General features: G+C 41.5%; 1 protein-coding gene across 1 annotated transcript in view; it reads left to right on the forward strand.

The window, feature by feature from the left end:
• The first annotated feature begins 3839 nt into the window (after positions 1–3839).
• The window catches only part of EFR3B (EFR3 homolog B), a 78249-nt gene continuing 55258 nt past the window's right edge, over positions 3840–26830 (forward strand). Inside the window, exons 1-3 of the mRNA XM_058834078.1 lie at positions 3840–3866; positions 20460–20536; positions 23820–23947. Coding sequence (XP_058690061.1) covers positions 3860–3866; positions 20460–20536; positions 23820–23947 — 212 coding nt within the window. The 5' untranslated portion in view covers positions 3840–3859. The remainder of the gene's footprint in view (positions 3867–20459; positions 20537–23819; positions 23948–26830) is intronic.

Genomic DNA, 26830 nt, shown 5'->3' on the forward strand with positions numbered 1-26830 from the left:
GAATTCTCTGGGAATTCCCAAATCCCAAATTCCTCCTCGTTTTTCCCATGGAATTCCCTCCATTCCCACCCTGGGGTTGGATCCAGCCCCATCCCAAGGGAAGGAATTTTGGGAATTCCCTGGGAATTGGGGACTCCAGGAAGGGTCTCCCTATCCCAGAATTCCATAAAAATCCCTCGGGATGGATCCTGAGCCTCCTGGATCCCGGAATCCCGGAATTCCTTGGGATGGGATCCACGAATTCCCAATCCCATTCCATTCCCATCCCCTTCCAGCTTTTCCTTGGATGCTCCCAGGGATTTTTTGGGAATTCCTTCCCCAAAAAAATCCCATTTCCCCCCTTTTTTCCCCTGAATCCCATGGAAAAATTCCCGCCTCCGGAGCGGTTTTTTTTTTCCCGGGAAAAAATCTGGGATCCTTCGGAACTGTGGGAAGAGCTCCGGGAATTCCGGAATTCCGGGATGGGGGAGGGGGGGAAAAAAAAAATTTGGGGGTCCTGGAGCTGGAGGGGCCGCGGGGATTGGGAGGAATCCATGGAATCCATGGAATGCGAGGCCTCCGGGAATTCGGGATGCTGCGGCAGCTCCGTATCCATGGAAACGGCGGCGGGAAGAGTCGGGGAGGCGGGAAAGGATGGAGCGGAAATTCCCGGGATTCGGAGTTTTCCAAGCCGGAAATTCCCAGGATTTGAAGCTTTCCTGCCTGGAAATTCCCGGGATTTGGAGTTTTCCCCTCCAGAAATTCCCAGGATTTGTTTTCCCATCTGGAAATTCCCGGGATTCGGAGTTTTCCCACCAGGGAATTCCCACGACTCCAAGTTTTCCCAAATCCTGGAAATTCCCAGGATTCAAAGTTTTCCCACCAGGAAATTCCCAGGATTCAAAGTTTTCCCAAAATCTGAAAATTCCTGAGATTCGGAGGTTTCCCAAATTCTGGAAATTTCCAGGATTTGGAGTTTTCCCATCAGGAAATTCCCAGAATTCGGAGTTTTCCCACCAGAAAACTCCCGGGATTCAGAGTTTTCCCAAATTCCAGAAATTCCCAGGATTCAAAGTTTTCCCATCTGGAAATTCCCGGGATTTGGAGTTTTCCCACATTCCAGAAATTCCCAGGATTCAGAGGTTTCCCCTCCAGAAATTCCCGGGATTTGGAGTTTTCCCACCAGGAAATTCCTGGAATTCGAAGTTTTCCCATCAGGAAATTCCCGGGATTTTGAGTTTTCCCACATTCCACAAATTCCCAGGAATCAGAGGTTTCCCAACTTCTGGAAAATCCCAGGATTCAGAGTTTTCCCACCAGGAAATTCCCGGGATTTTGAAATTTCCTGTCCAGAAATTCCTGGGATTCTGAGTTTTCCCAAATTCCTGAGCCCATCCAGCCTCCGCATCCTTCGGGAATTTCGGGATTCGTTTCCTTTAATTAAAGATTTTTTAATTAAGGCCCCGATTTTCCCGCCGGGAGCCTCCGGAACGTTCCCAAATTCCCAGCCCGGGGGGGGGAAAAAATTTGGGAATGGGGCGGGAATTCATGGAATTTTGGAGCCAAATCCCGGTCCCCAGGGTGGCGTCTGGGGAATTCTGGGAATTCTGGGAATTCTGGGAATTCCAGGCTCCTCATTCCAAGGATTTGGAAGGGAAAAACCGGGAATGAAAAGGAGGATCCAGAGGGGTTTTCCCACTCTGGAATTCCCGGAATTCCTGGAGGGATGGGGGGGATTTCTGGGATATTTGGGAATGGTTCCTGGCCGGGATTTCAATCCCTGAGGATTTGGGGGGAGCCGGATCCCGGCTGGGATTTATGGGAATGTTGGGAATGTTGGGAATGTTGGGATCCCAGGGCTTTTCCAGCCGGGACCATCCCAGGATCTGGGAGGATTCTGGAGTGCCGGAGGTGCCTGCCTCAGTTTCCCTTTGGAATTCCGGTGGCTCCTTCCCGGTTCCCAGTTCCCATTCCCGATTATCCTGGCCTCATTCCAGGTTCCTCTTGTCCCATTCCCAATTCCCATTCCCAATTCCCGACTGTTCCAATCCCATTCCCGATTATCCCAATCCCATTCCTGATTATCCCAATCCCATTCCCAGTCCCATTCCCTGTTCCCATTCCCGATTATCCCAATCCCATTCCCGATTATCCCAATCCTATTCCTGATTATCCCAACCCCATTCCCGGCCCCATTCCCGACTATCCCAATCCCATTCCTGATTATCCCAATCCCATTCCCATTCCTGGCCCCATTCCCAGTTATCCCATTCCCAGTTATCCCATTCCCCAGATCCCATTCCCGGTTTTCCCTCTATCCCAGTGATCCCGTGCATTCCCGGCTGTCCCGGTGATCCCATTCCCGGTGATCCCATTCCCATTGATCCCATTCCCATTGATCCCATTCCCAGTGATCCCATTCCCATTGATCCCATTCCCATTGATCCCATTCCCAGTGATCCCATTCCCATTGATCCCATTCCCAGTGATCCCATTCCCATTGATCCCATTCCCATTGATCCCATTCCCGGTGATCCCATTCCCAGTGATCCCATTCCCGGTGCCTATCCCAGTGATTCCCCCCCGTTCCCTCTGATTCCCATCCCAGTTCCATTCCCAGTTCCATTCCCACTTCCATTCCCACTTCCATTCCCAGTTCCATTTCCAGTTCCATTCCCAGCCATTCCCAGCCATTCCCAGTTCCATTCCCAGTTCCATTCCCAGTTCCATTCCCAGTTCCATTTCCAGCCATTCCCAGTTCCATTCCCAGTTCCATTCCCAGTTCCATTCCCAGTTCCATTCCCAGTTCCATTCCCAGCCATTCCCAGTTCCATTCCCAGTTCCATTCCCAGTTCCATTCCCAGTTCCATTCCCAGTTCCATTCCCAGTTCCATTTCCAGCCATTCCCAGTTCCATTCCCAGTTCCATTCCCAGTTCCATTCCCAGTTCCATTCCCAGTTCCATTTCCAACCATCCCCAACCATTCCCAGCCCTTCCCAGACATTCCCAGTTCCTTTCTCAGCCATTCCCGGCGCCATTCCCAGATTTTTCCCGGCGCCATTCCAGGATTTTCCCCGCTATTCCCGGTGCCATTCCCGTTTTTTCCCCGCTATTCCCGGCGCCATTCCCGGATTTTCTCCGCTATTCCCGACGCCATTCCTGGATTTTTCCCGGCGCATTCCCAGTGCCATTCCCGGATTTTTCCCGGTGCCATTCCCGGATTTTTCCCAGCGCCATTCCAGGATTTTCCCCTCTATTCCCGGCGCCTTTCCCGGATTTTTCCCGCTATTCCCAGGGCCATTCTCGTTTTTCCCCCACTATTCCCGGCGCAATTCCCGGCGCCATTCCCGGGTTTTTCCCGGCGCATTCCCGGCGCCATTCCCGGATTTTTCCCAGTGCCATTCCAGGATTTTCCCCGCTATTCCCGGCGCCATTCCCGGATTTTTCCCGGCGCATTCCCAGCGCCGTTCCCGGATTTTTCCCGGTGCCATTACAGGATTTTCCCCGCTATTCCCGGCGCCATTCCCGGGTTTTTCCCGGCGCATTCCCGGCGCCATTCCCGGATTTTCCCCGCTATTCCCGGCGCCTTTCCCGGATTTTTCCCGGTGCCATTCCAGGATTTTCCCCGCTATTCCCGGCGCCTTTCCTGGATTTTCCCCGCTATTCCCGGCGCCATTCCCGTTTTGTTCCCACTATTCCCGGCGCATTCCCGGCGCCATTCCCGGATTTTCCCCGCTATTCCCGGCGCCATTCCCGGATTTTTCCCGCATTCCCGGCGCATTCCCGGATTTTTCCCGGCGCATTCCCGGCGCCATTCCCGGGGCGGGGCCGCTCCCCCTCGCTCCCGGTGCCGCCCCCGCCGGCCGCGCTCCCTCCCGCCATGTACGGTCAGTGCCGCTGGAAAAGCGGGAATTCCGCCGCATTCCCGGGAATGCCGGGCCCGCCGGGAACGCCGGGAATTCCGGGAATGCCGAGGGGGGAGCGGGAACAGCGCCGGGAATGCGGCCCCTCCCCCACCCCCCGGGCCAAGGACGGCCCCGCCCCGGAGCGCCCGGAGCATCCCCGGCCCGGCCCGCGGGAATCCCAAAATTCGGGGGGTGGGGAAGGGTTGGGAATCCCAAAATCCCGAATTTATGGGGTGGGAAAGGCTTAGGAATTGGGAATCCCAAAATTTATGGGGTGGGAAAGGGCTGGGAATCCCGAAATCCCAAAATTTGGGGGGTGGGGAAGGCCTGGGAATCCCAGAATCCCAAATTTATGGGGTGCGAATCCTGAAATCCCGAATTTGGGGGATGGGAAAGGTTTGGGATGCAGGAATCCCAAAATTCGGGGGGTGGGAAAGGGCTGGGAATCCTGGAATCCCAAATTTGTGGGGTGGGAATCCTGAAATCCCGAATTCGGGGGGTGGGGAAGGCTTGGGAGCCGAAAATCCCAAATTTTATGGGGTGGAAAAGGGCTGGGATTCCTGGAATCCCGAAATTCGGGGGGTGGGAAAGGGCTGGGAATCCCGAAATCCCAAAATTTGGGGGGTGGGGAAGGGTTGGGAGCCGAGAATCCCAAATTTTATGGGGTGGAAAAGGGCTGGGATTCCTGGAATCCCAAAATTTGGGGGATGGGAAAGGGCTGGGAATCCCTGAATCCCAAATTTATGGGGTGCGAATCCTGAAATCCCCAATTTGGGGGGTGGGGAAGGGTTCGGAATCCTGGAATCCCAAAATTTATGGGCTGGGAATCCTGAAATCCCGAATTTGGGGGGTGGGAAAGGGCTGGGAATCCCGGAATCCCAAATTTTGGGGGATGGGGAAGGGTTGGGATCCCGAAATCCCAAATTTATGGGGTGGGAAAGGGTTGGGAATCCCAGAATCCCAAAATTTATGGGGTTGGAAAGGTTTGGGATTCCTGGAATCCCAAAATTCGGGGGGTGAAGAAAGGCCGGGAGCCGGGAATCCCAAAATTTCTGGGACAGGATTGGTTTGGGATCCTGAAATCCCAAAATTTATGGGGGGTGGGAAAAGTTTGGGATCCAGGAATCCCAAAATTCAAGGGGTGTGAAAGGTTTGGGATCCCGAAAGCCCAAAATTTGGGGGGTGGGGAAGGGCTGGGAATCCCTGAATCCCAAATTTATGGGGTGGGAATCCTGAAATCCCGAATTCGAGGGGTGGGAAAGGTTTGGCATTCCCAAAATTTGGGGAATGGGAAAAGTTTGGGATGTGGAAATCCCGGATTTGTGGGATGGGATCGGTTTGGGATCCTGAAATCCCAAATTTCTGGGATGGGAAAGGTTTGGGAATCCCAAAATTTGGGGAATGGGAAGAATGGGAAAGGTTTGGGATTCCAGGAATCCCAAAATTTCTTTGATCCCATAAAAATTCCAGCACCTCCCTTCAATCCCCCCCCCCCCCCCCCCCCGTTTTTTATGGAATTCTGGGAATTTTTTCGGATGGGATTTTGGGATTATTTGAGGATTTTAAAGGTTTTTTGGGATTTTGGGGTTTTTTGTGGGATTTTGGGTTTTTTTGGGAACAGCCCCAAGGAAAATTCCTCAGGAATTTGGGGGAATTTTGTGGGATTTGGGGTTTTTTTGGGAAACGGGAAAATTCCCAGGGAAAATCCCGGGATTTGGGGTTTTTTTGAGGGATTTGGGGATTTTTTTGGGAGGGATTTGGGTTTTTTGTGGGATTTTTTTCCTGGGATTTTGGGATTTTTATGTGGAGCAGGAAGTTCCCCATGGAAAATCCCAGGATTTGGGGTTTTTGTGGGATTTGGGATTGGTTTTATGGGATTTTGGGGTTCTTTTATGGGATTTTGGGGTTCTTTTATGGGATTTGGGGTTTTCCTGCAGGATTTTGAGGATATTTGTGAGGCAGGAAGTTCCCCATGGAAAATCCCAGGATTTGGGGCTGAATTCTGGGATTTTGGGGCCGAATCCCAGGATTTTGGGGCCAGATCCCAGGATTTTGGGGACGGATCCCAGGATTTTGGGACCATATCCCGTGATTTTAGGGCCATATCCTGGGATTTTGGGGCTGTATCCCGGGATTTTGGGTCCGAATCCCAGGATTTTGGGGCCAGATCCCAGGATTTTGGGGCCAAATCCTGGGATTTTGGGACTGGATCTCAGGATGGGGCCAAATCCCCGGATTTTGGGGCCGTATCCCAGGATTTTGGGGCTGAATCTCTGGATTTTAGGGCTGAATCCTGGGATTTTAGGGCCGTATCCCGGTATTTTGGGTCCGAATCCTGGGATTTTGGGTCCGTATCCCGGGGTTTTGGGTCCGAATCCCGGGATTTTGGGGCTGAATCCCGGGATTTTGGGGCCATATCCCAGGATTTTGGGACCAGATCCCGAGATTTTGGGACTGGATCTCAGGATGGGGCCAAATCCCTGGATTTTGGGGCCAGATCCTGGATTTTGGGGCTGGATCCTGGGATTTTGGGACTGGATCTCAGGATGGGGCCGTATCCCAGGATTTTGTGGTAGATCCTGGAATTTTGGGGCTGTATCCCATGATTTTGGGGCCAAATCCTGGGATTTTGGGTCCGAATCCCAGGATTTGGGGCCATGGCTAAGGAGGAGCAGCCGGAGCAGCAGCAGCTGGCGCCTGCCCCTCCCCCCCTTTCCCGGGATTAAGGGGATTTGGGGATTTTGGGAATCCCCGGCGGCCTCTCCAATCCAGCGCTGATCCCAAACGTCCTTCCCGACCCTTCGGAGCGGGAGCGGCGCCGCCGGACCCCGATCCAGCACATCCCAAAATCCCGTCCCAAAATCATCCCGAACAACCCCAAACCCTGAACCCCGAACCCCAAATCCCAAACCCCAGATCCCAAATCCTGAATCCTGAATCCTGAATTCCAAACCCTGAATCCCAAATCCCAGATCCCAAATCCTGAATCCTGAATCCTGAATCCCGAATCCTGAATCCTGAATTCCAAACCCCAAATCCCAAACCCCAAATCCCAAACCCCAGATCCCAAATCCTGAATCCCAGATCCCGGATCCTGAATCCCATCCCAATCCCAGATTCCAAACCCCAAATTCCAACTCCTGAATCCCAAATCTCAAATCCCAAATTCCAATCCCAAATTCCAAATCCTAAATCCCAAATCCTAAATCCCAATTCCCAAATCCCAGATCCCAATTCCCAAACCCCAATTCCCGGATCCCAAACTCCAATCCCAAACCCCAAATCCCAAACTCCAAACCTCAAATCCCAGATCCCAAATTCCCAATCCCAGAACCCAAAAAATTCCCAATCCCAGTTTCTAACCCCCAATTCCACCCTCCAAATCCCAAAATTCCCAAATCCCCAAATCCCCAAAATCCCAAATTCCCAAATCCCCAAAATCCCAAATTCCCAAATCCCAAACTCCAAACCCCAAATCCCAAATCCCAAATCCTGGGGCTGTTCCCGGCTCATCCCGGGCTGAATTCCCAAAACCTGGGTGAGTTTTTTCCTGATGGAATTTGGGGAAAATGCCGGAATTTTGGGGGGATTTGAGGAATTTTGGGGGGATTTGAGGAATTTTGGGGGGATTTGAGGAATTTTGGGGGGATTTGAGGGATTTTGGGGATTTTGGGGGATTTCGGGAAAGAGGAGCCGGGGGAGGGATTTTGGGAATGGGATTTTCCATGGATTTGGGAAACCGAGGTGGGACTCTGATCCTGCTTTTCCTGAATTTCCAGAATTCCCGGAATCCTGGGATTATCCCGGGGCTGCACACCCCAATTCCCAAATTTTCCCAAATTTTCCCAAAATTTCCCAGATTTTCCCTAATTTTCCCTAATTTTTTCGGGGAATTTCCCCTTATTTGGGGGAATTTTCATGGAATTTTCACCCCTAAATCCAAGGAATTTGCAGCACTCGGGATCCCCCCATTTTCCCTCTGGAATTCCATGGAAAACATCCCCAAAGCCCCGGATCCCAGGAATTTTGGGATCCACCCTGTGGGAATTCTGCTCCCAAATTCTCCGTTTTTCCAGGGGTTTTCCCATTTTTTCCCAGGTTTTCCCGGTTTTTCCCATTTTCTCCAGGTTTTTCCCATTTTTTCCTGCTTTTCCTGTTTCTTTCCCGGGTTTTCCCAGTTTTTTCCTGGTTTTTCACATTTTTTTGCCATTTTTTCCCGATTCTCCCGTTTTTTCCATTTCATCACAGGTTTTCCCAGATTTTCCCGGTTTTCCCAGTTCTTCCAGTTTTCCCAGTTTTTTCCCAGTTTCTCCAGTTTTTTTCCCGGTTTCTCCCAGTTTTCCCCAGTTTTATTCCGATTTTCTCATTTTTTTCCTGTTTTATTCCCGGTTTTTCCCTTATTTTCCCTGTTTTTTCCCAGTTTTCCCCGTTTTTTTCTCAGTTTCTCCCAGGTTTCCCAATTTTTTTCCCGATTATCCCTATTTTTTCCCAGTCTTTCCTGGCCTTTCCTTGATTTTCCCTATTTTTTCCTGGTTTCTCCTGGTGTTCCCGGGGTTTTCCGATTTTCCCGGTTTTTTCCCTGTTTTTTCCCGGTTTTCCCACATTTTTCCCCAATTTTCTCTGTTTTTATCCCTGTTTTTCCCGAGTTTCCCCCTTTTTTTTCCCATTTTCCCCCGTTTTTTTCCCGGTTTTCCCAGATTTTTCCCGATTTTCTCTGTTTTTCCCCATTTTTCCCCATTTTTATCCCGGTTTTTCCCAGATTTTTCCCAATTTTCCCTGTTTTTTCCCGTTTTCCCCCGTTTTTTTCCCGGTTTTTCCCATTTTCCCTCGTTTTTATCCCAGTTTTTCCCAGTTTTTCCCGGTTTTTTTCCGATTTTCCCTGTTTTTCCCCATTTTTCCCCATTTTTCCCCGTTTTCCCCCGTTTTTTTCCCATTTTCCCTCGTTTTTATCCCATTTTTCCCGTTTTTTTCCCGGGATCAGCAGGATTTGTTTTTCCCGGGAATTCCCGCGGCTCCCGCGGAATTCTGGGAAAATCCTTTGGAATCCTCGGGATTATCCCGAGTTTTTTAATCCCTCCTTTAACTCCTTCCTGCCCGAGGCGGGAATGGAATTTTTTCCATGGAAAAACCGGGAATTCCAGCGGAATTCCCGCCCCAAATCCTTGGGAATTTCCCGGGAAAAGCGGGAAACGCGCGGGGGGAATTTATTCCCGAATTTTATTCCCGAATTTTATTTTATTTTATTTTTATTTATTTATTTATTTTATTTTATATTAATATAAATAAATAAATATTTAAAAAATAAAATTTTTTAAATATTTAAAATTTTTAAATTTAAAAAATAAAAATTTTATTTTATTTTAATATAAATAAATAAAATATTTAATAATATTTTATTTATTTATTTATTTTATTTATTATTTATTTTATTTATTTATTCCCGAATTTTATTTTTTTATTGAATTTTATTCCTGATTTTTTTATTCCCGATTTCCTATTCCCTGTTTTTTTTCCCGGTTTTTATTCCCCTGGTTTTTAGGGAATTTTAACAGGATTTTAAAGGGATTTTTATGGGATTTCAATGGAATTTAAATGGAATTTTAATGCGATTTTAGTGGGATTTCAATGGGATTCTTATGGAATTTTGGTGGAATTTTTTATGGAATTTTAATGGGATTTTACACAGGATTTCAATGGAATTTTAGCTGAATTTAAATGGGATTTTATGGGATTTAAATGGGATTTTAATGGAATTTTAATGGGATTTTAATGGGATTTTAAATGGGATTTTAATGGGATTTTAATGGGATTTCAATGGAATTTTAATGGAATTTAAAAGGAATCTCAGTGAATTTTTAAAAGGAATTTTAATGGGATTTTAATGGGACTCTTGGAATTTTAATGGAATTGGAATGGGATTTTAATGGGATTTTGCTGGAATTTTGCTGGAATTTTTAATGGGATTTTTACGGGATTTCTATGAGATTTCAATGGAATTTAAATGGGATTTTACGGGATTTCAATGGAATTTCAATGGAATTTTAATTGGATTTTAATGGAATTTTAATGAGATTTTGGTGGGACTTCAATGGAATTTTAATGGAATTTTAGCAGAATTTTAACGGGATTTTAATGGGATTCTTATGGAATTTTTATGGGATTTAAATGGAATTTCAGTGAATTTTTTAAATGGAATTTTAACTGGATTCTTATGGGATTCTTATGGAATTTTAATCAGATTTTAATGGGATTCTTATGGATTTTTAATGGGATTCTTATGGGATTTTAATGGAATTTCAATGGGATTTGAGTAGAATTTTAATGGGATTTTTATGGGATTTTTATGGGATTTCAATGGAATTTTAATGGAATTGGAATGGGATTTTAATGGAATTTTGCTGGAATTTTTAATGGGATTTTAATGTGATTTCAGTGGAGTTTTAATGGAATTTTAGCCGAATTTTTATGGAATGTAAATGGGATTTTTATGGGATTTTTATGGGATTTTAATGGAATTTTAATGGGATTTTAATGGAATTGGAATGGGATTTTAATGGGATATTAGCGGAATTTTGCTGGAATTTTTAATGGGATTTTAATGGGATTTTAATGGAATTTTGCTGGAATTTTTAATGGGATTTCAATGGGATTTTATGGGATTTCAATGGGATTTTAATGGAATTGGAATGGAATTTTAATGGGATTTTAATGGGATTTAAATGGAATTTTAATGGAATTGGAATGGGATTTAAATGGGATTTTAATGGGATTTTTATGGGATTTTGCTGGAATTTTTAATGGGATTTTTACGGGATTTCTATGAGATTTCAATGGAATTTAAATGGGATTTTTATGGGATGTAAATGGGATTTTAAATGGAATTTTAGCTGAATTTAAATGGGATTTTATGGGATTTCAATGGAATTTAAATGGAATTTTAATTGGATTTTAATGGAATTTTAATGGGATTTTTAATGGAATTCTTATGTAAATCTGATGGGATTCTTATGGAATTTTTATGGGATTTAAATGGAATTTCAGTGAATTTTTTAAATGGAATTTTAACTGGATTCTTATGGGATTCTTATGGAATTTTAATCAGATTTTAATGGGATTCTTATGGATTTTTAATGGGATTCTTATGGGATTCTTATGGAATTTCAATGGGATTTGAGTAGAATTTTAATGGGATTTTTATGGGATTTTTATGGGATTTCAATGGAATTTTAATGGAATTGGAATGGGATTTTAATGGAATTTCAATGGGATTTTAATGGAATTGGAATGGGATTTTAATGTGATTCTTATGGAATTTTGCTGGAATTTTTAATGGGATTTTTATGGGATTTCAATGGGATTTTTATGGGATTTTAATGGGATTTTAATGGGATTCTTATGGAATTTTACTGGAATTTTTTATGGAATTCTTATGGAACTTTGATGGGATTTCAGTGGATTTTTTTAAAATGGAATTTTAGCAGAGTTTTAATGGGATTCTTATGGAATTTTAATGGGATTTAAATGAAATTTTTATGGGATTTAAAGGGAATTTTAATGGGATTTAAATGGAATTTTAATGGAATTTTAGCAGAATTTTAAGAGGATTTTTATGGGATTTTAATGGGATTCTAATGGAATTTTAATGGCATTTTAATGGCATTTTAATGGAATTTTTATGGAATTTTAATGGAATTTTAATGGAATTTTAATGGGATTCTTATGGAACTTTAATGGATTTTTATTGGTATTTTAATGGAATTTTAATGGAATTTTAATGGAATTTTTATGGAATTTTGGGGAGTTTTTCCTGCCTTTCCACGGGAGACAAATCCGGGTCCCTTCATTGCCCCTTTCCCTGTTTTCCCTCTTTGTTTTCCCATTTTTCCCTGGAATTCCTCTCTCCATCCCTGAATTCCCGCTCCGGAATGGATGGAAAACCCAACGAGCATTTTCCCACTTTTCCTTCATTTTTCCTTTGTTTTTCCTTCATTTTTCCTCCATTTTCCCCCTTTTTTCCTTAATTTCCCCCATTTTCCTTCCTTTCCCTATTTTTCCTCCTTTCCCACATTTTTCCCCATTTTCCTTCCTTTTTCCTTCATTTTTCCTTCATTTTTCCTTCATTTTTCCTTCATTTTCCCCCCTCCTTTTCCCCATTTTTCCTGCTTTTTTTTCCTTCTTTCCTTCATTTTTTTCCTTCATTTTTCCTTCTTTTTTTTTCTCCTTTCCCTTCCTTTCTCCCTTTTCCTTCCTTTTTTTCCCCATTTTCCTTCTTTTCCTCATTTTCCCCTTTATTCTCCATTTTCCCAGTTTTTCCTCCATTTTCCCTTCATTTTTCCTCCTTTTCTCCCCATTTTCCCACTTTTCTTTCCCTCCTTTTTTCCTCCTTTTCCTTCATTTTTCCTCCATTTTTCCTTCATTTTCCCTCTTTTTCCTTCCTTTTCCTATTTTTCCTCCTTTCCCACATTTTCCTCCTTTTCCTTCATTTTTCCTCCATTTTTCCCCCTCCTTTTCCCCATTTTTTCCTGCTTTTTTTCCTTCTTTCCTTCATCTTTTTCCTCATTTTTCCCTCCTTTTCCTTATTTTCTCCCTTTTCCCCCCATTTTCCTTATTTTCCTCTTTTTTCCCTTTTTTCTCTATTTTTTCTCTATTTTTTCCTCATTTTTTCCTTTTTTCCTCCTTTTTCCATTTTTTCCGTATTTTCCTTCTTTTCCCTTCATTTTCCCCCATTTTCCTTCTTTTCCTCTTTTTTTCCCCTTTTCCTGCATTTTCCCAGCTTTTCCTGATTTTCCTTCATTTTTCCTTCATTTTTTCCTCCTTTTCCTTCCTTTTTTCCCCCATTTTCCTTCTTTTCCTCATTTCCCCCTTTTTTCTCAAATTTCCCAGTTTTTCCTCCTTTTCCTTCATTTTTCCTCCATTTTTCCTTCATTTTCCTCTTTTTCCTCCTTTCCCACATTTTGTCTCCTTTTCCTTCATTTTTCCTTCATTTTTTCCCCTCCTTTTCCCCATTTTTCCCTTCTTTTCTTTTCCTTTTTTTCCTTCATTTTTCCTTCTTTTTTTTCCTCCTTTCCCTTCCTTTCTCCCTTTTCCTTCCTTTTTTCCCCCATTTTCCTTCTTTTCCTCTTTTTCCCCCTTTTTCTCCATTTTTTCCTCTTTTTTCTCCCCATATTTTCCTCCTTTTCCTTCCTTTTTCCTTCATTTTTCCCCCTTTTCCAGCTTTTCCTCTTTTTTCCATTTTCTCTTCGTTTTTCCCTCCTTTTCCTTCCTTTTCCCCTTTTTTCCTTCATTTCCCCCTCATTTTCCCCCATTTTCCTTCTTTTCCATCTTTTTTCCATTTTTCTCCATTTTCCCGACTTTCCCTCCTTTTCCTTCATTTTTCCTTCATTTTTTCCTCCTTTTCCTTCCTTTTTTCCCCCATTTTCCTTCTTTTCCTCAGTTCCCCCTTTTTTTCTCAATTTTCCCAGTTTTTCCTCCATTTTTCCTTCATTTTCCCTCTTTTTCCTTCATTTTCCTATTTTTCCTCCTTTCCCACATTTTTCCCCATTTTCCTTCCTTTTTCCTTCATTTTTCCTTCATTTTTTCCTCCTTTTCCTTCCTTTTTTCCGCATTTTCCTTCTTTTTCTCATTTCCCCTTTTTTTTCTCAATTTTCCCAGATTTTCCTCCTTTTCCTTCATTTTTCCTCCATTTTTCCTTCATTTTCCCTCTTTTTCCTTCATTTTTCCTTCATTTTTTCCTCCTTTCCCTTCTTTTCTCCCTTTTCCTTCCTTTTTTTCCCCCCCATTTTCTTTCCTTTCCTCATTTTTCCCTTTTATCTCAATTTTCCCAGATTTTCCTCCTTTTCCTTCATTTTTCCTCCTTTTCCTCCTTTTTCCCCCTTTTCATTCATATTTTCCTTCATTTTTCCTTCATTTTTTTCCCATTTTTCATCTTTTCCTCTTTTTTCCATTTTCTCTTCATTTTCCCCTCATTTTCCTTTATTTTTCCTCCTTTTCCTTCATTTTTCCCTCATTTTTCCATCCTTTTCCTTATTTTCCTCTTTTTTCCCTTTTTTCTCTATTTTTCCTCATTCTTTCCTCCTTTTTTCCTCATTTTTTCCTCTTTTTTTCCATTTTTCCATATTTTCCTCCTTTTCCTTCCTTCTCCCTTCATTTTTCCCCATTTTCCATATTTTTCCCATTTTTCTCCATTTTTTCCCCTTTTTTCTGTTCCTTCACTTTTCCATCATTTTCCCTTCGTTTTTCCCTCCTTTTCCTCCCTTTTCCCCTTTTTTCCTTCATTTTCCCCCTCATTTTCCCCCATTTTCCTTCTTTTCCTCTTTTTTTCCCATTTTTCTCCATTTTCCCGACTTTCCCTCCTTTTCCTTCATTTTTCCTTCATTTTTTCCTCCTTTTCCTTCCTTTTTTCCCCCATTTTCCTTCTTTTCCTCATTTTCCCATTTTTTCTCAATTTTCCCAGTTTTTCCTCCATTTTTCCTTCATTTTCCCTCTTTTTCCTTCCTTTTCCTATTTTTCCTCCTTTCCCACATTTTTCCTCCTTTTCCTTCATTTTTCCCTCCTTTTCCTTATTTTCTCCCTTTTTCCCCCATTTTCCTTCTTTTCCTCTTTTTTCCCCTTTTTCTCTCCATTTTTTCCTCCTTTTTTCCCCTTTTTCCTTCATTTTCTTCATTTTCCCCCTCATTTTTTCCCATTTTCCTTCTTTTCCTCTGTTTTCCATTTTTCCCTACTTTCCCTCATTTTTCCTTCCTTTTTCCTCCATTTTCCCCCTTTTTCCTTCCTTTTCCTATTTTTCCTCCTTTTCCTTCATTTTTCCCTCCTTTTCCTTATTTTCTCCCTTTTTCCCCCATTTTCCTTCTTTTCCTCATTTCCCCCTTTTTTTCTCAATTTTCCCAGTTTTTCCTCCATTTTCCTTCATTTTCCCTCTTTTTCCTCAGTTTTCCTCTTTTTCCTCCTTTCCCACATTTTTCCTCCTTTTCCCTCCTTTTCCTTCATTTTTCCTTCATCTTTTCCCTCATTTTTCCCTCCTTTTCCTTATTTTCTCCCTTTTCCCCCCATTTTCCTTCTTTTCCTCCTTTTTCCCCTTTTTCTCCATTTTTTCCTCCTTTTTTTGCCTTTTTTCCTTCTTTTCCTTCATTTTTCCTTCTTTTTTCCCCATTTTCCTTCTTTTCCACTTTTCCCCCTTTTTCTCCATTTTTTCCATTTCTTTTCCTCCTTTTCCTTCCTTTTCCTCAATATTTTCCTTCCTTTTTTCCCTCCTTTTCCTTATTTTCCTCTTTTTTCCCTTTTTTCCCATTTTTTTCCTCCGTTTTTCCCTTTTTTCCTCCTTTCCCTTCATTTTTCCTTCATTTTTTCCCATTTCCCTTCTTTTCCTCATTTTTCCCATTTTCCTCCACTTTTTTCCTTTTTTCTTTTCCTTCCTTTTTCCACTTTTTTCCTTCACTTTTCCTTTACCTTTTCCTTCCTTTTTTCCATCCTTTTCCTTCTTTTCCTCTTTTCCCCACTTTTTCTCCATTTCCCAGCTTTTCCTCCCTTTTTCCTCCCTTTTTCCACTTTTTCTTCCATTTTTCCTGATTTTCCCTCATTTTTTCCTTCATTTTCCCCCCTTTTCCTTCACTTTTCCTCCTCTTCCTCCTTTTCCCGGATTTTTTTCCCCCTCCCCAATTCCAGGCCTGGAATTCCGCATCCCGAGGCTTTTCCTGATCATTCCCAGGAAAAAAAAAACAAAACTGATTTGTAAAAAAAATTAAAATAAAATAAAATAAAATAAAATAAAATGAAATGAAATGAAATGAAATGAAATGAAATGAAATAAAATAAAATAAATAAAATAAAAATAAAAGTAAGGATTAAAAATTAAAAATGAAATAAAATAAAAAATAAAATACAATAAAAATAAAATAAAACAAATAAAAATAAAATAAAGTAAAAAAGTAAAAAATGAAATAAAATAAAATAAAATAAAATAAAATAAAATAAAATAAAATAATAAAAAAAATAAATAAAATAGAAAAAAGGAAAATAAAAATAAAAAATAAAAGAAATATAAAATATAAAATATAAAATATAAAATATAAAATATAAAATATAAAATATAAAATAAAATAAGTAAAATAAAAAATAAAATAAATTTTAAAAATTAAAAAATAGAAAAAAAATAAATAAAATAAAATTAAAAATATAATAAAATTAAAAAAATTAGTTAAGAATAAGATAAAATAAAAATAAATTTAAAAATAAAATTAAAAAATAATAAAATATAAAATAAAAAAAGTAAAATAAGATAAAATAAAATAAAAAATAATTAAAAGAATTAAAAATAATATAAATATAATATAATATAAAATAATTAAAAATGAATGAAACAAATTAAATAATAAAATAAAAAATATAATAAAATAAATAAAATGAATAAAATAAAAAATAAAATAAAATATAAAATAAAAAATAAAATAAAATGCAATAAAAAATAAAATAACATAAAATAGATAAAATAAAAAATAAGAATTAAAAATTAAAAATTAAAAATAAAATAAAATTAAATAAAATTAAATTAAATTAAATTAAATTAAAATTAAAAAATAAATTAAAAATTAAAATTCAAAAATTAAAAATAAATAAGAATAAAATAAAAATAAAATAAAAATAAAATAAAGTAACATAAAATAAATAAAATAAAAATAAAATATAAAATATAAAATGTAAAATATAAAATAAAAAATAAAATCATTTTTAAAAATTAAAAACAATAAAAATAAAATAAATAAAATAAAATTAAAAATATAATAAAATAAAATATTAAATTAAGAATAAAATAAAATAAAAATAAATATAAAATTAAATAAATAAAATAAAAAATAAAATAAAATAAAATAAAAAATAAAATACAATAAAATAAAATAACATAAAATAAATAAAATAAAAATAAAAGTAAGGATTAAAAATTAAAAATAAAATAAAATAAAAAATAAAATACCATAAAAATAAAATAAAACAAATAAAAATAAAATAAAGTAAAAAAGAATAAAATAAAATAAAATAAAATAAAATAAAATAAAATAAAATAAAATAAAATAAAATAAAATAAAATAAAATAAAATAAAGTAAAATAAAATAAAATAAAATAAAATAAAATAAAATAAAATAAAATAAAATAAAATAAAATAAAATAAAATAAAACAAAACAAAACTTTGGGAATGTCGGGAAAACTGGGAGCGGATTCCCTCTGGGAAAAGGGAATCGGGGCAGGATTTGGGGAAGGAATTCCCGGCTGGGCTGGAATTCCAAGGATTCCCTGGAATTTTCCCGGGCTGGGATTGGGAATTCCGCTCCTTTCCCGCCCAAACCATTCCCAGATCCCGGGAAAATCCCGGGAATTTCTTGGATCCGCTGCTTTTCCATCAGAAAATTCCCGAGGGGGGGGGGGGGGGCGAGGAGGAGCCGCCGCTTCCCAAAATCCCCAAAATTCCCAAAAAATTCCTCTCCCACCCCTCCCCCACCCCCATTCCCAACTTTTCTCCTTCCCGAGCCAAAAAAACCTTTGGAAAAATCCCCCTCCCCCCCCTCCCCCCTTTTCCAACCTCAATTCCCACAATTCCAACCGCAATTCCCGGATTTTCCCCTCATCCCTTTGGAAAAAAAAAAAAAAAAACACCAAAAAAAACCGGGAATTCTTCGATCCAAATCCCCAAAATTCCATCCTCAATTCCCGTTTTTCCAGCCGCAATTCCCGGATTTTTTTATTTTTATTTTATTTTTATTTTATTTTTTAATTTTTTTTTTTTGGGAGCGATGCGGGAAGCACCGGGAAAATCGGGAATTGATCCCGGAATTCCCGGAATTCATTCCCGGCATTCCCGATCCTCTCCCGGGAAATGCTGCCCGTGCCTGGAGCAGGTAAAGCTCCCGAAATTCGGGAATTTTTTGATTTCCCTCTGGAAAATCGGGATCGGGAATTTGATTTTTCCCGGATTTTTTTCCCTTTTTTTTTTTTTTTTTCCCGGTTTTTTTTTTGGGAATTTTTTTTTGCCGCGTTCGGGAGGAGGAGGAGGAGGAGGGGGAGGGGGAGGGGGGGGGATGGGCAGAATTCCAAGGAAAAACGGGCTCGGGAAAGGGGGAATTGTTGGGAATTCTGGCGGGAATTGCTGGCTCCGTCCTTGGGGAATGATTGGGAAGTGAATTGTGGGGATTTATCCCGGTTTTCCCTGGATTTATCCCGGTTTTCCCCGGATTTATCCCGGTTTTCCCCGGATTTATCCCGGTTTTCCAGCCTTTATCTCAGTTTATTAAGGATTTATCCCGGTTTTTTAAGGCTTTATCCCAATTTTCCAGTATTTATCCCTGTTTTTTTAAGGATTTATCCCAATTTTCCAGGATTTATCCCGGTTTTTTAAGGATTTATCCCGGTTTTTAAATACTTTATCCCAATTTTCCAGGATTTTTCCCTGTTTTCCAGGATTTATCCCCATTTTTTTATGGATTTATCCCACTTTTTATGGATTTTTCCCATTTTTTTTAGGCTTTATCCCAATTTTCCAGGATTTATCCCAGATTTCCTGGATTTTTCCCTATTTTCCAACCTTTCTCCCAGTTTTTTAAGGATTTATCCCAATTTTCCAGCCTTTATCCCCATTTTTTATGGATTTATCCCATTTTTTATTGATTTTTCCCAGTTTTTTGAGGCTTTATCCCAATTTTCCAGGATTTATCCCAGATTTCCTGGATTTATCCCGGTTTTCCAACCTTTATCCCTGTTTTTTTAAGGATTTATCCCAGTTTTCCAGGATTTATCGCAGATTTCCAGGATTTATCCCGGTTTTCCAGGGTTTCCCCTGATTTTCCAGCCTTTTTCCCGGTTTTCCCTGGATTTATCCCAGTTTTCCAACCTTTATCCCGGTTTTTAAAGGATTTATCCCGATTTTCCAGGATTTATCCCAATTTTCTAATGAACTTATCCCATTTTTTATGTATTTTTCCCATTTTTTTAGGCTTTATCCCAATTTTCCAGGATTTATCCCAGATTTCCTGGATTTATCCCAGTTTTCCAACCTTTATCCCTGTTTTTTAAGGCTTTATCCCAATTATCCAGTTTTTATCCCTGGTTTTTTAAGGATTTATCCCGGTTTTCCAGGATTTATTGCAGATTTCCAGGATTTATCCCGGTTTTCCAGGTTTTCCCCTGATTTTCCAACCTTTATCCCGGTTTTTTAAAGGATTTATCCCGGTTTTCCAGGATTTATCCCCATTTTTTAAATGGATTTATCCCATTTTTATGGACTTTTCCCATTTTTTTAAGGCTTTATCCCAATTTTCCAGGATTTATCCCAGATTTCCTGGATTTATCCCAGATTTCCTGGATTTATCCCGGTTTTCCAGGATTTATCCTGATTTTCCAGGATTTATCCCAATTTTTTAATGCTTTATCCCAATTTTCCAGGATTTATCCCAGATTTCCTGGTTTTATCCCAGATTTCCAGGATTTTTCCTGTTTTTTTAAGGAATTATCCCATTTTTCCAAGGATTTATCCCGGTTTTCCAGTGTTTCTCCCAGTTTTCCAGGAATTATCCCAGTTTTTTAAGGAATTATCCCAGTTTTCCAGGAATTATCCCAGTTTTTTAAGGAATTATCCCGGTTTTCCAGGATTTATCCCATTTTTTATGGATTTCTCCCATTTTTTAAGGCTTTATCCCAATTTTCCCCAATTTCTCACGGTTTTCCAGGATTTATCCCAGTTTTTCAAGGATTTATCCCAGTTTTCCAGGGTTTCTCCTGATTTTCCAGGAATTATCCTGGTTTTCCAGGATTTATCCCATTTTTTGAGGCTTTATCCCAATTTTCCAGGATTTATCCCAGATTTCCTGGATTTATCCCTATTTTCCAACCTTTATCCCAGTTTTTAAAGGATTTACCCCAATTTTCCAGGATTTATCCCGGTTTTTTAAGGATTTATCCCAGTTTTCCAGCCTTTATCCCTGTTTTTCCAGGATTTATCCCCATTTTTTATGGATTTATCCCAGTTTTCCAGGAATTATCCCAGATTTCCAGGATTTATCCTGATTTTTAAGGCTTTCTTCCGGGTTTTCCAGGAATTATCCCATTTTTTAATGGATTTCTCCCATTTTTTAAGGCTTTATCCCAATTTTCCAGGCTTTATCCCAGATTTTGAAGGAATTATCCCAATTTTCCCTGATTTCTCCCGCTTTTCCAGCCTTTTTCCCGCTTTTCCTCCCAGATTTTTGGATTTTTTTGGGAATGCTCTCATCCCTCCATTCCCACCCTGCAGAATTCCAGGATCCCATCCCAAAATCCCAAAAAATATTTTGGGAATTCCCCCCCAAATCCCTCCTTTAAAACCCCTCAAAAATTCCCAAAAAATTCCAGGAAAAATCGGGAAAATCCAGGAATTCCGGCTCCTCCTCCGTCCAATCATTTCCCCATGGAATTCCCAGCAGGAAATTCGGGAATTTTGGGATTTTCCCGGCTCCGAGGCCTCTCTGTGGATTCCTGGGAATTCTTTGGGAATTTTTTGGGAATTCTTTGGAATGGGAGGATCCCAAATCCCGGATTTTTCCCGTTTTTCCAGGGGTTTGCGGCTGTTGCGGAGCGCTCCGGCCCCGCTACAAGCGGCTCGTGGACAACATCTTCCCCGAGGATCCCGAGGTGATTCCCGAGGATTTTCTGGGAATTCTGGGAATTCTGGGAATTCTGGGAATGGCCCAGCCTGAAAATTCCCATGGGAAAATGGGGGGACGGGATTTTCCTGGGAATTTTTGGGATTTTCTGGGAATTTTGGGGATTTTCTGGGATTTTTTTTTTGGATTTGGGATTTGGGAATTTGGGATTTGGAGTCTGGAATTCTGGGGTTTGGGAATTGGGGATTTGGGGAATTTTGGGGATTTTCTGAGAATTTTTGGGATTTTCTGGGAATTTTGGTTTTGGGATTTGGGAATTTGGGGAATTTTGGGGATTTGGGGAATTTTGGGGATTTTCTGGGAATTTTTTTTTATTTTTTGGGAATTTTGGGGATTTTCTGGGATTTTTTTTGGGATTTGCTGGGAATTTCAGCTTTGGGATTCGGGAAATTTGGGATTTGGGGTTTTGGGAATTTGGGGGATTTTGGGGATTTTCTGAGAATTTTTGGGATTTTCTGGGATTTTTTTGGATTTTTTTGAGATTTTTTTTTATTTTCTGGGAATTTCGGTTTTGGGATTTGGGATTTTGGGATTTGAGAATTTGGGATTTTGGGGATTTTCTGGGAATTTTTTTGCATTTTTGGGGGGAATTTTTTTGGATTTTCTGGGAATTTTGGGGATTTTCTGGGAATTTTTTTTTTTTTTTGGGAATTTTTGGGATTTTCTGAGAATTTTGGGGATTTTCTGGGATTTTTTTTGGGATTTGCTGGGAATTTCAGCTTTGGGATTTGGGAAATTTGGGATTTGGGGTTTTGGGGATTTGGGGAATTTTGGGGATTTTCTGAGAATTTTTGGGATTTTCTGGGATTTTCTTTTATTTTTTTGGGAAATTTTTTTTTTATTTTCTGGGAATTTTGGCTTTGGGATTTGGGATTTTGGGATTTGAGAATTTGGGATTTTCTGGGAATTTTGGCTTCGGGATTTGGGAATCTGGGAATGGGCCCAGCCCAAAAATTCCCATGGGAAAAGGGGGGGGGGATTTTCCTGGGAATTCCTCAGCAGGGATTGGGAATTTTGGGGGTTTGGGAATTTGGGAATTTGGGATTTTGGGGAATTCAGGATTTTGGGGATTTGGGGAATTTTGGGGGATTTTCTGGGATTTTTTTTTTATTTTCTGGGAATTTTGGGGATTTTCTGGGAATTTCAGCTTTGGGATTCAGGAAATTTGGGATTTGAGAATTTGGGGAATTTTGGGGATTTTCTGGGAATTTTTTTGCATTTTTGGGGGGAATTTTTTTGGATTTTCTGGGAATTTTGGGGATTTTCTGGGAATTTCAGTTTTGGGATTTGGAATTTGGGGAATTTTGGGGATTTTCTGGGAATTTTGGGGATTTGGGGAATTTTGGGGATTTTCTGGGAATTTCAGCTTTGGGATTCAGGAAATTTGGGATTTGAGAATTTGGGATTTTGGGGATTTTCTGGGAATATTTTTGCATTTTTGGGGGGAATTTTTTTGGATTTTCTGGGAAATTTTTTTTATTTTTTGGGAATTTTGGGGATTTTCTGGGATTTTTTTTGGGATTTGCCGGGAATTTCAGCTTTGGGATTCGGGAAATTTGGGATTTGGGGTTTTGGGAATTTGGGGAATTTTGGGGATTTTCTGAGAATTTTTGGGATTTTCTGGGAATTTTGGGTTTGGGATTTGGGAATTTGGGATTTGGAGTCTGGATTTTGGGATCAGGGGATTTTGGAAATTTTGGGGAATTTTTGGGATTTTCTGGGAATTTCGGTTTTGGGATTTGGGGTCTGGAATTCCAGGGTTTGGGAATTATTTGGGGAATTTTGGGGGATTTTCTGGGAATTTTTGGAGATTTTCTGGGAATTTTTGGGATTTTCTGGGAATTTCTGCTCCGGGATTTGGGAATTAGGGATTTCAGATTGGGAAATTTGGGAGTTTGGGGTTCGGATTCAGGGATTTTGGGATTTGGGATTCCGGATTTGAGATCTGGGATTGGGAATTTGGGATTTGGGATGGAATTCCAAGGGCTGGGAATTCCTGGGATCATTCCATGGGAATATTTGGAATATTTGGGGATCATTCCATGGGAATATTGGGAATATTTGGGGATCATTCCATGGGAATATTGGGAATAACTGGGATCATTCCATGGGAATAACTGGGAAATCTGGGGATCATTCCATGGGAATATTTGGGATCATGGACCATGGGAATACCTGGGAATATCTGGGATAATTCCATGGGAATAATTGGGAACACCCGAGATCGCTCCATGGGGATAAGTGGGATAACTGGGATCATTCCATGGGAATATTGGGAATATTTGGGATCATTCCATGGGAATATTTGGGATCATTCCATGGGAATATCTGGGATCATTCCATGGGAATATTTGGGAATATCTGGGATTGTTCCATGGGAATATCTGGGAATATTTGGGATCATTCAATGAGAATATTTGGGAATATCGGGGATCATTCCATGGGAATATTTGGGAATATCTGGGATCATTCCATGGGAATATTTGGGATCATTCCATGGGAATACTGGGGAATAACTGGGATCATTCCATGGGAACACCCGGGATCCTCCCCTGGGGCTGCAATTTTCCTGGTGAATTCCCGGGAATCCCGGGCTGGATCCGAGCCCTTTTTCCGCTGAATTCCCGGGAATCCCGGGTGGATCCGATCCCTTTTCCCGGTGAATTCCCGGGAATCCCAGGCTGGATCCGAGCCCTTTTCCTGGAGAATTCCTGGGAATCCCGGGCTGGATCTGATCCCTTTTCCCGCTGAATTCCCGGGAATCTCGGGTGGATCCCATCCCTTTTCCTGGAGAATTCCCGGGAATCCCGGGTGGATCCAAGCCCTTTTCCTGGAGAATTCCTGCGAATCCCAGGCTGGATCCGATCCCTTTTCCCGGTGAATTCCCGGGAATCCTGGGCTGGATCCGCGCCCTTTTCCTGGTGAATTCCTGGGAATCCCGGGCTGGATCCGAGCCCTTTTCCTGGTGAATTCCCGGGAATCCTGGGCTGGATCTGATCCCTTTTCCCACTGAATTCCCGAGAATCCTGGGCTGGGTCCCCACCCTTTTCCCGGTGAATTTCTGGGAATCCCGGGTGGATCCGCGCCCTTTTCCTGGAGAATTCCGAGGAATCCTGGGCTGGATCTGATCCCTTTTCCTGGCGAATTCTTGGGAATCCCGGGTGGATCCAAGCCCTTTTCCTGGTGAATTCCCGGGAATCTCGGGTGGATCCCATCCCTTTTCCCGCTGAATTCCCGGGAATTCCGGGCAGGATGGGCTGGTGAAGAGCAACATGGAGAAGCTGACGTTCTACGCGCTCTCGGCTCCGGAGAAACTCGATCGCATCGGAGCCTACCTGTCCGAGCGGCTGATCCGCGACGTCGGCCGGCACCGATACGGGTCCGCATCCCAAATCCCAGATCCCGAATCCCACCCGATCCCTGATCCCTGATCCCGGATCCCGGATCCCCGTCCCCATCTAACCGGATCCATGTCCCGAATCCCGGATCCCCATCCTGGATCCCCATCCCAAATCCATATCCCAGATCCCCATCCTGGGATCCGCGACGTCGGCCGGCACCGATACGGGTCCGCATCCCAAATCCCAAATCCCCAATCCCACCCGATCCCTGATCCTGGATCCCAGATCCCTGATCTCAGATCCCCGTCCACATCTAACCGGATCCACGTCCCGAATCCCAAATCCCAAATCCCATCAGATCCCTGATCCCGGATCCCCATCCCCACCTTACTGGATCCACATCCCAAATCTGGGATCCCCATCCCAGATCCATATCCTGGATCCCTGTCCTGGATCCCCATCCCAGATCCACAACCTGGATCCCTGTCCTGGATCCCCATCCCAGATCCACATCCTGGATCCCTGTTCCGGATCCACATCCCAGATCCACAACCTGGATCCCTGATCCAGGATCCCCTTCCCCATCTTACCGGATCCACATCCCAAATCCCTGTCCTGGATCCCCATCCCCATCTTACCAGATCCAAAACCCAAATCCCGGATCCCAAATCCTGAATCCCGGATCCCCATCCCGAATCCATATCCCGGATCCCCATCCCGGATCCTCATCCTGGGATCCGCGACATCGGCCGACACCAATACGGGTCCGCATCCCAAATCCCGAATCCCACCCAATCCCTGATCCCAGATCCTGGATCCCTGATCCCAGATCCCCATCCCCATTTTACCGGATCCGCATCCCAGATCCCAGATCCCCGTCCCCATCTTACCGGATCCACATCCCAAATCCCGGATCCACATCCTGGATCCCTGTCCTGGATCCCCATCCCCATTTTACCAGATCCAAAACCCGAATCCCGGAACCCAAATCCCAAATCCCGGATCCCTGTTCCAGATCCCCATCCTGGATCCCCGTCCTGGATCCCAAATCCCACCGGATCCACATCCCACTGGATCCCCATCTCTGATCCATATCCTGGATCCCCATCCCAGATCCCCATCCCGGATCCCCGTCCTGGATCCCAAATCCCACCGGATCCACATCCCACTGGATCCCCATCTCTGATCCATATCCTGGATCCCCATCCCAGATCCCCATCCCGGATCCCCGTCCTGGATCCCAAATCCCACCGGATCCACATCCCACTGGATCCCCATCTCTGATCCATATCCCAGATCCCCATCCCGGATCCCCATCCCAGATCCATATCCTGGATCCCCAATCCCCATCCTGGATCCCTGTCCCGGATCCCCATCCCAGATCCCCATCCTGGATCCACATCCCGGATCCCCATCCCGAATATTTCCTTCCCAAATCCTTCCCAAATTCTTCCCCCATTTTCCCAGGGAATTCTATCCCAAATCCCAACATTTCCCAGGGAAATTCCTTCTCAATCCCCAAATTTCTCACCCTTTTTCCAGAAAATTCCTTCCCAAATTTTTCCCCCTTTTCCCCGGGAAATTCCTTCTCTAATTCCAGAAGAATTCTGGAATATTTCCCCAAGAATTCCCTGACAGTTCCCCAATAATTCCAGGATAATTCCAGAAAAATTCCCCAATTATTCCCCAATAATTCCCAAATAATTCCCAAATAATTCCAGGTTAATTCCAGAATATTTTCCCAATAATTCCCCAAAATAATAATTCTCAGTTAATTTCCCAATAATTCCCAAGTATTTTCCCAATAATTCCCGAATAATTCCTGAATAATTCCAGAATAATTCTCCAAGAATTCCCCAAGAATTCCTCAAGAATTCCTGAGTATTCCCCCAATAATTCCCAAATAATTCCCTAATAATTCCAGTTTAATTCCCCAATAATTCCCCAATAATTCCTGATTATTTCCCGAATAATTCCCCGATAATTCCGGGTTTATTCCCCAATAATTACTGAATAATTCCCTGATAATTCCGGGTTAATTCCCCAATAATTCCTGATTGTTTCCCCAATAATTCCCAAATAATTCCCCAATAATTCCCAAATAATTCCCCAATAATTCCCAAATAATTCCCCAACAATTCCCAATTATTTCCCCAATAATTCCCCAGTAATTCCCAAGTATTTCCCAAAAAATTCCTGAATAATTCCTGAATAATTCCAGAATAATTCTCCAAGAATTCCCCAAGAATTCCCCAAGAATTCCCCAAGAATTCCTGAGTATTCCCCCAAGAATTCCCCAGTAATTCCCCAATATTTCCCTGATAATTCCCCAATAATTTCCCAATAATTCCAGGTTAATTCCAGAAAAATTCCCCAATTATTCCCAAATAATTCCCCAAGAATTCCCCAATAATTCCCCAATAATTCCAGAAAAATTCTGGAAGAATAATTCCGGGTTAATTTCCCAATAATTCCCGAGTATTTCCCAAATAATTCCTGAATAATTCCTGGATAATTCCCCAATTATTCCCCAATAATTCCGGGTTAATTTCCCAATAATTCCCCAATAATTCTTGATTATTTCCCCAATAATTCCCAAAAAATTCCCCAGTAATTCCCCAATTATTTCCCCAATAATTCCCTGATAATTCCGGGTTAATTCCCCAATAATTCCCAAAAAAATTCCCCAATAATTCCCCAATAATTCTCAATTATTTCCCCAATAATTCCCAATTATTTCCCCAATTATTTCCCCAATAATTCCCCAATAATTCACAATTATTTCCCAATAATTCCCTGATAATTCCGGGTTAATTTCCCAATATTTCCCCAATAATTCCCTAATAATTCCCAATTTTTTCCTCAAAAACTCTTCAATATTTCCCCAATAATTCCGGATTATTTCCCCAACAATTCCCCAA

This window comes from Poecile atricapillus, chromosome 3 (genome assembly GCF_030490865.1).
Source record: "Poecile atricapillus isolate bPoeAtr1 chromosome 3, bPoeAtr1.hap1, whole genome shotgun sequence".
In the NCBI taxonomy this organism is placed as follows: Eukaryota; Metazoa; Chordata; class Aves; order Passeriformes; family Paridae; genus Poecile; species Poecile atricapillus.